Source organism: Hemiscyllium ocellatum, chromosome 15 (assembly GCF_020745735.1).
Source record: "Hemiscyllium ocellatum isolate sHemOce1 chromosome 15, sHemOce1.pat.X.cur, whole genome shotgun sequence".
Taxonomy (NCBI): Eukaryota; Metazoa; Chordata; class Chondrichthyes; order Orectolobiformes; family Hemiscylliidae; genus Hemiscyllium; species Hemiscyllium ocellatum.
This window is the reverse complement of record NC_083415.1, coordinates 39,033,410-39,045,452: the sequence shown is the minus strand read 5'-3', so window position 1 is coordinate 39,045,452 and position 12,043 is coordinate 39,033,410. Positions and strand designations below refer to the sequence as shown.

Below are 12,043 nucleotides of genomic sequence, written 5' to 3'. Positions count from 1 at the left end.
TCCCCTACCATGAGAAAAAGCTGTTGGCTATCTACCTTATGTATGCCTCTCATGATTTTATGGACTTCTATAAGCCTATCCAATCTCTCCATGTAACTCAAACCATCCAGTCCAGGTAGCATCCTAGTAAATCTTTTCTGCACTCTTTCTAGATTAATAATATCCTTCCTAGACAAGGGCGACCAGGACTTGATGCAGTTCCCCCTCATGTGCCCTTACCAATACCTTGTACAACTACAACAAGATTTCCCAACTCCCGTATTCAATGCTCTGACCAATTAAATCAGGCATACTTAAAGCCACCTTCACCACTGTCTACCTATGACTCCACTTTCAAGGAACTATGAACGAGCACTCCTGGATCTCTTTGTTCTGTAACTCTCCCCAAGGCCCTACCATTGACTGAGTAAGTCCTGCCCTGGTATGACCCACCAAAATACAACACCTTGCATATATCTAAATTAAACTCCATGAGCCATCCCTCAGCCCACAGCCGAGTTCTTCAAGATCTCGCTGCATTCCCAAATAAACTTCATAATTGTCCACTATACCACCAATCATGGTGTAATCGCAAACTAACCATACTTCCTAAATTCACATCCAAAACATTTATATACATGACAAATAACAGTGGACCCAGCACCAATCCCTGTGGCACACCACTGATCACAGGCTTCCAGTTTGAAAACAATTCTACCACCGCTCTCTGTCTTCTACATTCAGGCCAATTTTGTATCCCTATGGCTAGCTGTCTCTGCATCCTGTGAGATTTAACCTTAGTCAACAACCGACCATGTGGTACCTTGTCAAAGGCTTTGTTAAAATCCATGCAGAAAAGGTCTGCTGCAGTGCCCTCATCTACATTCTTGGTCACCCCTTCAAAAAACTCAATCATATTCGTGAGGCATGCCTTCTCAGGCAGAAAGCCATGCTGACTATCCCAAATGAATCCTTGCCTCTCCAAATACCTCTAGATCCTGTCTCTGAGAATCCCCTCTAACAACTTACTTACCACAGACATTAGGCTCACCTGTCTGTAGTTCCCAGGCATTCCCCTGCAGTCTTTCTTAAATAACGGGACAACATTACTCACCCTCCAAACTTCAGGCACTTCGTCTGTGGCTTAAGTGCCTGAAATAACATAGCAGTAACATTTGATAACTTTACTTGTATTTAACATTTCCATGTTAGAATTGATAAAATGCATGGTTCATTTTAAAGAGTATATCCTTTAAAATTCTACAAATACAGCAAAAATCATCTTAACTAAATATATTCTAAATATTCCTTTGCATTTAAACTTTCATACAGAACTTAATTTGTAATTCATACTCCTAAGTTACGTAAACCAAGAATGAGTTTTGCCTAAATGTATGTTTCTGATAGATATCCTGACTTTGTCATGTTCTTCATTTCCAACGTTGGGCTCTGAATTATATGTTGTCCACAAAATGTGTCATTTTTAACCATAATTGAGAGATTTCAGCCGTTCAGATGCAGGACTATTAGCACTGTAGAAAATAGATATATAGTTGTTCTGCTATAAAGCGCTTTTCATCAACGTGAATTGGCTGTAACGTGATGGACGAATAAGTGGCGCTGTTTCTAAAACGCAAACTTTTAAAACGTGTTGGCTATAACGCAATTCCATCGCAAACAATTTAAGTGCTATTTTTATTGCATGATTTTTATAAGAATGCAACCATCGAATTATAAAAGAAATGACTGTATGTAGCATCAGCCCACTGCTTTGATATCAATCAGCCCCGCCCCCACCATTAATACGTAGAATGCTAAATGTTTAGGAGTTAAAGGTAATAAGATAAACAGATGTTAGGAACTAATTAGTCGATGCATGACTAGCTGGCACATTTGAGGTTTCTTGTGACAGATGGGAACTGTGGGACTGGGGTGCATTATTTCCTCTTCCACATTTTGACTGAATCTGCCAGATTTTGTTTTGAGTTAATGGGCTGTTTTAGTTTTTTGATTCGATTCAGCCATGATTTAAGTTTTGCAATATGAGTATTATGCTTCATATAAAGGAGAAATTCAGGAACTTTTAAATACAGGTATCTGAGATTGGATATTAAACAGGATAGCTCTGAATCACTGGTCTCTCAGGGGAGAATGTTAATAGGATCCCAATAAACCCAACCAAATTCTCACCAAAGAAAGGCCATGACTCAGGAAGAAGTAGATTGGTTGAGAAGTTTAATTAAACTGGTGTTCTGCACACTAACTAACCAGATATGTGTTTTGATGTATTAGAATGAAGCATCATGATGAGATATGGTACTGTTGGAAAAGTGCGGAAGGTGAATAAAGCAGTAAAATGGCATGGATGATTTGGGCCAAAGGGTCTGTTTCCATTCTATACATCTCTATGATTTCATAAATTAAGTTAATAACAATATTCACTCAGATTTCCAACCCTGGGTGACACTGAAATAATGAAATTAGTCACTATTTTAGTGGTGTCACACATGCTCATCTCACCAATGATTTTTCAAGTATAGCAGGATTTATTATATTTTTAGTGGGAAGAAATGACAAATGTTGTCTGTTAGCTTAGGAATCAAAAAGATTAAGAAGAGTAGGTAAAAGCACCTTAGCTGCAGAGAAACCTGCACTGGTAGAAGCAATACAGTCATCAATACACGCAAGACAATGGCTATACAATCATCTAATACTCTAAACAAACTCCTACATAATGGCCAAAGAAGGGGAGAAGTGTACCTGCAGAATCCTGTATTGATAATTATTCACTCTGAGACAATGCCCACTTGGTGAAGAATGTTGCAAAAAAAAGATCGTCACTGATCTCATGAATATGAACAAAATGTTAGAAAGGAAATTTCAAAAATAAGATGTGTTAATGCAAATGTTCAGACATCGGAGTGATTTGCAAAAGTCATTTGATGCTCTCAAACACAGTGTCCTGTGTTATATCAAGAGAACAGAAAATATTCATGTAATCTTACTGAATACTTTTTAAGGATGGGATGGTATATAGAGTTTGTCAGTGGCATTATTATATAATCTGTAACAACATATTATCATTGTGTATATTTTCCTTTTTACAGAAAGGCAGGAATCTGTTAGGATTTAATTCTTTTAATAGGATGTTAAATACTAGGAGTTAAAGGTGACGAGGCAAAATATGTTGTGTAATTACTTGATTGTATGCAAATATAGAGGAGTCTTGTTCCAGGGTAGCGTTCCTACTCTAAAACAGAAGGCCTAGATTCAAGTCCAACCTACTCCAGACATGTATAATAACACAGCTCTGAAAAGGTTGATTAGGAAATCTATCAAGTTGTTGAAAATGCTAAAAGGTCATGGCCCACATGACTTCCTGATGAGTTTAGACTACAAAGCAAGGATTATTCAAACATATAAGAGTCTTGTGGCTGGTGGTACCTCTGGTCTGTACCTTTGAGCTCGGAGGCCTGGGTTCAAGTCCCATCTGCTCCAGAAGCATGTCATAACATCTCTGTACATGTTGTTTAGAAAATTATGAGCATTAGAGGAGAGTGGTAGTGTCTCTTTTATCCTTAGTTTGGTGGGTCTTGATCTTTGGTGGTCAGATCTTCTGGCCCAGAGGTGCATCACAAAGTATGAATGTAAGCTATAGGGGATGGAGTAAACTATTCAGCCTCTCGAGCCATCCAATAGTCATGGCTGATTTGTTCCGGGTCTCAACTCCTTGTTCATATCAGCTCACCAAAAAACTTTCTGATAGTTCAATATCTATCTACTTTTTAAAAAATACTTCAAGCAATCTATTCTCGATGACTTATAGCAACATAGGAACAGAGTAGGTTATTTAGCCCTTTGGGCCTGTTCCACTGCCATTCATTGAAATCATGGATGATCTAACTGCATTAACCTGCCTTTGGCCCATACCTTAATATCTTTGCTTTACAAACATTTATTTAACTCTGATTTAAAATTAACAATTGATCTAGCTTCAACTGCCATTTGTTCAAGAGTTCCCTACTTCTCTTGTCACCCTTTGTGTGTAGAAGTGTTTCCTAACATCGCTTCTGAACAATCTACCCTTAATGTTTAGACAATGCCCTCTAGTTCCAGAATCCCCAACCACTGGAAATAGTTTATCTTCCTCTATCCTGTCTCTTCCTGTTAATATCTTGAAGACTTTGATCAGATCATAACTTAGCCCTTGAAGTCCAGGTAACATTCTTGTAAACCTACATTGTATTTGCTCCTGTGCCAGTATATCCTTCCAAAGGTGTGGTGCCATTTGTCCAAACAAGTTGATCAAAATAACAATGTAAAAGTACATAAAGCAGAGTCAGCCAGAAGGTGACTGTGTTTTAATGTGTGGTTGGTGGAAATAAAACTCTGACTAAAAGTGTATGGTAGATCTTTACCTAGCTTGTAGCAGCACCCCTAACCTTGCCGGTTCATGCTAAGTGCCCTTATAAACAGCATTGACTGATTTCACTACATTGTAGACACAATATAAGAAGATACTGTCATTTAACTTTGTTTTGAAGTATTGCCTCATACTTAAGTTTTACTGCATCTAGTTTTTTTAAAAGTGCATTTACACTTATGGAGGCTTCATAGTGGTGACAATGATATCTTCATGTTTTGTAAGGTCACTGTAATAACATCCAACTGTATAAAATTCAAAATTTTGTTTATTTCAGAAAGAAATTGACATTTCTTGATTATTTTCCCTCTTTATTCCTTAGCAGGAACCAATCAGCGAACAGAACTTTGACGCCTATGTTAGTACCCTCACAGATATGTATACCAATATGGAATGCTACCAGAACCCAGAAAATAAAGCACTACTGGAGAGCATCAAACAAGCTGTAAAGGGCATTCAGGTTTAAAAAAAATTGTATATGAACTGTTCACTTACCCTGTAAATATAGTAAATTTGTGATTGATATTGGTTTAGAAATATTTATAGCAATTACGAACATAGAAATTGCACTTGTTTAGAACAAGTTGTCCGTAATCTTATTATGTAAATTTTAAAATAACGTTTAAAATGAATCTGGAAAGCAAATATGTAAACTATTCTGAATTCTGTATGTTGACTCTACCTATTTATTTAATGTTGTCTATTTATTTAGTTTTGTTTTTAATCCAGATAAAACTGAATTTAAAAGAAAGACACAAGCATCTGGAGTGCATGAGGGAGTGTTATTCCTTATGCTGATCCAGTACAAACTTTTAAGAATTTAATTAATACAAGTCAGGTTATTTTTGTATTGTATTATTTATTACTTTATTAGTGTGATTTATTCCCTTTTTATGTGGAGTGAGAATATTTTATAACTGACATGTTTTGATAATTTTTTCAGAAAATATTTTGATTTTGTTAATATTTTTTCCTATTCATGAAAATATTTTTCAAACATTTACCACGGCTAAAGCAAAATTATGTATTAACCACTATTTATTTGATATTTAAGCAAATTAATTTAAAGAGTCCTTACTGTAATACTTAAGAGCCATTTTTTGTGATTGATGTATATTTATTTTGTAAGTCAATGTGTCTGTTACGTGACATTGAGTTTGGAATCAGCATAGTCTGCGAATTTAAATGTATTGTAGAGTGACGCATTTAGAAGCCTTCCACATTGAATAATTTGAACAGTTTCAAATAGGGATGTAATGATCAGACATTTTAATATGGGATATTTACAGCCTTTTTGCTGCAAAAGCAGGTATACAGAGTTTTACAGGCGCTCTATTGCATTAATGCTCCACTGGCCAAAATAAACAGTTAACATAGTCAATGGAGTTAACAATGCAACATTTATAGGGCAGGAAGTACAAAGGAAAGAGCAATTATGGACTTCTGTACAATGTATTGGAGTCCAACTGTAGTTTAACACATTCCAGGTACTAAACTGTGTTTGAATTTGTTGAAGTCTCAGGTCATTAAAACTTGAGATCAGGGCATTAGTGGCGCTTTTGCCTCACTGACAGATATGTAATTTATAAGTGATGTTTGTAAATCAGAAATGAAAGCTGAACTTTGTTGCAGTGCTAAGTATTGTAATTATTAACAGAAATAGGCACTGTTCAAACATTGTTTTAGTGCAATTTTTGTTGTGATTGTGCATCCAAATGTATGTATCTATGTTAAAAGACAAAATTACTGTTTACTTGTTTAAATACGTACATCTTGTTGTTCCACCTACATAATGAAATAAAACAAAGCTGATAAAAAGAAAAATTTTGTGGAACCTTATTTTTTTCCTGCTGAGAATTCTGCTCCATATGCAGTTTCAAATATCTTTCATGCTTATTTTATTTCTTTATTGCTTTATTTCCATGGCATTTTGCAAACTAAGTCAAATGGTAATTTTTTTATGGCACGAATGATGTGTGCAACATATTATTCCATTCCTAAGAGCTGGATTTTTCATCCACAAATGGAGCAGGCCACACCCCATGCAAACTTCAAAGAGTGGGCGGCACGGTGGCACAGTGGTTAGCACTGCTGCCTCACAGCGCCTGTAGACCCGGGTTCAATTCCCGACTCAGGCGACTGACTGTGTGGAGTTTGCACGTTCTCCCCGTGTCTGCGTGGGTTTCCTCCGGGTGCTCCGGTTTCCTCCCACAGTCACAAAGATGTGCGGGTTAGGTGAATTGGCCATGCTAAATTGCCCATAGTGTTAGGTAAGGGGTAATGTAGGGGTATGGGTGGGTTGCACTTCGGCGGGTCGGTGTGGACTTGTTGGGCCGAAGGGCCTGTTTCCACACTGTAAGTCTAATCTAACCTAATCTAAGGACATGATAATGACAGGGCAGCAATACAAAGCCATTGTGCCAGTCTTCAAAATTACAGAAAGCGAGTGAATGTGGAAATCAGCAAAAATCATTTTCAAAATGTTAATTAACAAGCTATTGGGTGTTTGAACAACCCAATCATATGAAATTTTTGTTTTCCGTTGAATATTTCAGGCAGCAGCCAAGGAAATGTTTAGGATTGTTTGACTACAGCTATGATCAGGTGGCACCAAGGGGGTGAAGAATAGACTTGCTGCTAGAACCATGCCTAATGCGGCAGTAGATTCTGCAAGTTATGATGCCAGGAACATCTGCATTATCTAGAGAAAAAAAATCATCTTTGAGCTTTTAAGAACCTTCACTAAAAATTGGAGATTCAGAGAGCAGTGGTCATTTAAACATGTAGCCATGAACAACTATATTATGTAATAACTATATTCTATAATATCATAAAATATATAATATAACTATATCATATGATATTAATCAACTATGTTTTCAAAACTTTATATTCATGGTATTATCCCTTTGTCACATGACTCCCAGCCTTAAGTACTGATTGGACAAAGACCCCTCATTCGGTACCTCTCCTTGGTCTCCTTCCCTCACCTTACTGAGAAACGAACAATTCAATACCAAGGTGCAACTATGTTTAACCACCTCATTAAGGCGATAATATTTAACTGCTAAAAATAACAATAGCCTAAGATTATGTCGAACTTAGTTGACGTTGATGAGGGAAGCTTGGAGGTAGACAGATACTCGAAACTGAGAACTGTAATATTTTTAAATGTACTAATAGTTCTTTCAAGACAGCTTACACTAAATTATGTGATTTCAATAGAAGTGTTACACCATGTAACACAATAAATACTCTTCTTTTAACATGGATTTCTGTGCAATATTAGTCAAAATGCTAATTATTGTATTAAGTATGTCCTGTGCTAAGTTAAAGGCTAAAGAGTTTGGTAGATGTTTATAAATCTCAAGCCTTCTCCAAACTCAGAAGAAAAACCAGCAGGAATTTTATAAATTGTTTTTCTTAAGTATGGCACACAGATCTGTTAACGTTTGCACAAGAGTTTTTTTCATACGTTTCTAATTCTGACACTTCGAAATATATTGGTTTCAAAACATCTGCCAGTATATAATTTGACAAAACTCCATTAATTTAGTTAAAAATCACCCAACACCAGGTTATAGTCCAACAGGTTTAATTGGTAGCACACTAGCTTTCGGAGCGACGCTCCTTGTGGAGCGCGGTGATTGTGGGGGGCTCAATCATAACACAGAATTTATAGCAAAAATTTGCAATGTAATGTAACTGAAATTATACATTGAAAAATTGATTGTCTGTTAAGCTTTTCATCTGTTAGAATACAGTGATAGTTTCACTTCTTTCATGTGTAAATCACAAAACCCTTCTTTTTAAAGTTGCATTCTCGGGTTAGCAGCTAACAATGGTGACAGCTAGACAATATGTTGAAAGTGTTAGCCCTCTGTGTTTTCTGTCTATGACCTGATGTTGAGATTGATTCTAATCTAATAAGTGAGATAACAGTGTTTTACATAAATTCCTGCAGTTTTTGAGCTCAGAGTTCTACCTGGATGCATGCAGTTTTTGAGCAACGTACAATGTAACTGTGCAATACAAATTCACCACAGAAAATATATGTGTGCATGTGGGTCTTTGTCTGTCTATGTGTGTGTGTCTGTCTGTCTGGGGTGGGAGTTGTGAGTGTGAGAAAGTGTGTGTGTGTGTGTGTGTGTGTGTGTGTGTGGTAAGTGCAGAGTGTCTTACGTCTGCGAGGGGGTGCATGTGTGAGCGTGGGAGTGTGTGTGTCTATAAGGGTGTGTGTGGGTATCTGTGTGCGCGTCTGTGTGTACTTGTGTCCGTGTGTATGTGACAGTGTGTGTTTGTGTAGGAATATCTGTGTGTGTGTGTGTAGTGCAATGGTGATCACCTGTAATGTGACATGAACCCAAGGTCCCGGTTGAGGCCCTCCCTATGGGTACCGAACTTAGCTATCAGCCTCTGCTCAGCCACTTTCCTCTGCTGCCTGTCCCAAAGTCCACCTTGGAGGATGGTCACCCGAAGGTCCGAGGCTGAATGTCCTGGACCACTGAAGTGTTCCCCAACTGGGAGGGAACCCTCCTGTCTGTTGATTGTTGTGCGGTGCCCATTCATCCATTGTCGTAGCCTTTGCTCGGTTTCCCCAATGTACCTGCAACGTGTAAAATAGACAACGTTGGCTGAGTCACATGAATACCTGCCATGTACAAGGTGGGAGGTGTTCCCACGCGTAATAGTGGTATCTATGTCCACAATCTGACACGTCTTGCAGCGTCCACTGTGACAGGGTTGTATGGAGTTGTCCTGAGAGCCGGGCAGTTTGCTACGAACAATGATCTGTTTGAGTTTGGCGGTTGTTTAAAGGCAAGCAGTGGAGGTGTGGGGAAGGTCTTGGTGAGGTGTTCATCCTCATTGATAATGTGTTGCAGATCACAAAGAACATAGCGTAATTTTTCAGCCCCTGGGAAGTACTGAACTTCAATCTCCAGGGTACCCTGTCAGTTGCAGCACGTGTCTGTCTCCTGAGGAGGTCATTACGGTTTCTTGCTGTGGCACGTCGGAACTGGCGGTCAATGTGTTGAGCATCGTACCCCATTCTTGTGAGGGCATCCTTGAGTACTTCCAGGTGTCCGTCACGTTCCTCCTCATCTGAGCAGATCCGGTGTATGCGTAGGGCCTGTCCATAGGGAATGGCTGTTTTAATATATTTTGGGTGGAAGCTGGAGAAGTGTAGCATTGTGTGGTTGTGGGTTTGCGGTAGAGCGTGATGCTGAAGTGTCCGTCCTTGATGGAGACGCACGTGTCCAAGAATGAGACAGTCGAGAGTATCCATGGTGAGTTTGATGGTGGGATGAAACTTGTTGATGTCACTGTGTAGTTTTATCAGTGACTCCTCGCCATGGGTCCAGAGGAAGAAAATGTCATCAATTTATCTGGTGTACAAAGTTGGTTGGAGATCCTGCATAGAGAATAAAATCTTGTTCGAACCTGTGCATAAAAATATATTTTCTGTGATGAATTTGTATTGCACAGTTACATTGTACGTTGCTCAAAAACTGCATGCATCCATGTAGAACTCTGAGCTCAAAAACTGCAGGAATTTATGTAAAACACTGTTATCTCACTTATTAGATTAGAATCAATCTCAATATCAGATCATAGACAGAGAACACAGGGGGCTAACACCTTCAACATATTGTCTAGCTATCACCATTGTTACCTGCTAACCCGAGAATGCAACTTTAAAAAGAAGGGTTTTGTGATTTACACATGAAAGAAGTGAAACTATCACTGTATTCTAACAGATGAAAGGCTTAACAGACAATCAATTTTTCAATGTATAATTTCAGTTACATTACACTGCAAATTTTTGCTATAAATTCTGTGTTACGATCGAGCACTCCACAATCACCTGATGAAGGAGCGTCGCTCCGAAAGCTAGTGTGCTACCAATTAAACCTGTTGGACTATAACCTGGTGTTGTGTGATTTTTAACTTTGTACACCCCAGTCCAACACCGGCATCTCCAAATCATGTCCATTAATTTAAGTCTGGTAAGCATTTTTATATGGACAGGATTAGTATACCTCCATATCCAATCTGCATAATTTATTATGCTTCTGTTAAGGTGAAAGAATATTTTTTAAGACCAAAACAATACCACAATGCTAAGGAATCCAGGTACAACTGTGTTTAATCAAGAACTTTGCAGTTTGGCAAATCTTTGTCCCTTTCAAATTGTATATCAGAAACAAGCAAATTAACTTTACTGCATTCACTTCATATCCCTCTCTTAGTTTGCTTCAGGGTTTAATTAGGTAAGAATTGCTCAAAGGGACTTTTTCAACTCTCTATTTTAAGGTTTTCTTATCTGCAAATAAATACAGGCTAGGGGATTCCCCTGTTTGCATATCTTTAACAGGAGGACCAGGGAAACCCAGCATTATAAATGTGGTGAACTCAAGGCTAACTATAGCTAAACTAAAACAAAGAACTACAGATTCTGGATATTTGAAAGAAACATGACAAGTGCTGCAGAAACTCAGTGCTTCAGACAGCGACTGTTGAGTGAAAACTGAGCTAACACTTTGGATCCAGTGACCCTTCTTCAGAACAAATGATAGCCAGGAAAAGGTGGTGTTTCTGCTGAAGTCGGGGGTTGAGGTCTGTGGGTGTGTGGGGTGGTGAAAGAAGTAAGCAATGGTTAGAGTCAGAGACCAGAGGAGAGAAAGGCTGTTCGGTAGACATAGGGATGGATAATGGTAAGCCAGGGAGAAAGAAGAGTTGCAAATGGGGGCCATAAGTAGGTGAATATTAGTTGACTGTTCTGAAAGCACCTCATGTCATGACAGAGACTACAGTGTGAGAAGGTACTCAGGGCCTAAAATTATTGAACTTGATGTTGAGACCTGTAAGCTACAAAGTCCCCAAGCAGGAAATGAGATGCTGAGCTTTAAGCTTAGACTGAGCCCAGCTGGACCACTACAGCAAGCCTGAGACAGAGATGTTGGCCACGGGAACATGGCAGTGCATTGAAGTGGCAGGCAAGCAATAGCTTGGAATTATTTTTATAGACAGAATATAGATGTTCTGCAACATGGTATCCCAAACTGCACTTCATCTCCCCAGTGTAAAAGAGATGACATTGTAAACAGCAAATACAATAGATTGGATTGAGTACAGTGCAGATGCTTCACCTGGAAGGTATGTCTGGAAGCCTCGGATAGTGAGGAGGGGAAAGTAAATGGGCAGGTGTTACACCTTCTGTGGTTGCATGGGAAGATGCTGGAGGGGGTTTGGGGATCTGTTGGGAGTGGACGAGGAGTGGACACAAATAACCTGAATGGAACTGTCTCTGTTGAAGGAGGGGAAGGGAATATGTGTCTGGTGGCATCCTACAGAGGTGGTGGAAATGGCAGTTAATGATCCTTCAGATGTGGACACTAGTGGGATAGTATGTGAGGAGGAGGGACCTTACCACTATTGTAGGAAGGAATAGGGGGGCAGAAATGTGAGAAATGATTAATACATGGCTGAGGGCCCTGCCAACCATGATGTGTAGATGCCGCAGTTGGACTGGAGTGGACAGGGTCAAAAATCAAATGACCACCAGGTTATAGTCAAACAGATTTTCTTTTTGAAACTACAAGCTTTCAGAGCTCTGCCCCTTCTTCACAGCTGAGGAAG

The 12,043-nt window shown here is 38.9% G+C and overlaps 1 protein-coding gene across 1 annotated transcript in view; it reads left to right on the top strand.

Annotated features, from left to right (window-relative positions):
- myt1b (myelin transcription factor 1b) overlaps positions 1–4,880 on the top strand; it is a 66,540-nt gene extending 61,660 nt beyond the window's left edge. Inside the window, exon 21 of the mRNA XM_060835917.1 lies at positions 4,725–4,880. Within this exon, the coding sequence (XP_060691900.1) occupies positions 4,725–4,868 (144 nt within the window). The 3' untranslated portion in view covers positions 4,869–4,880. The remainder of the gene's footprint in view (positions 1–4,724) is intronic.
- The last annotated feature ends 7,163 nt before the right edge of the window (positions 4,881–12,043 follow it).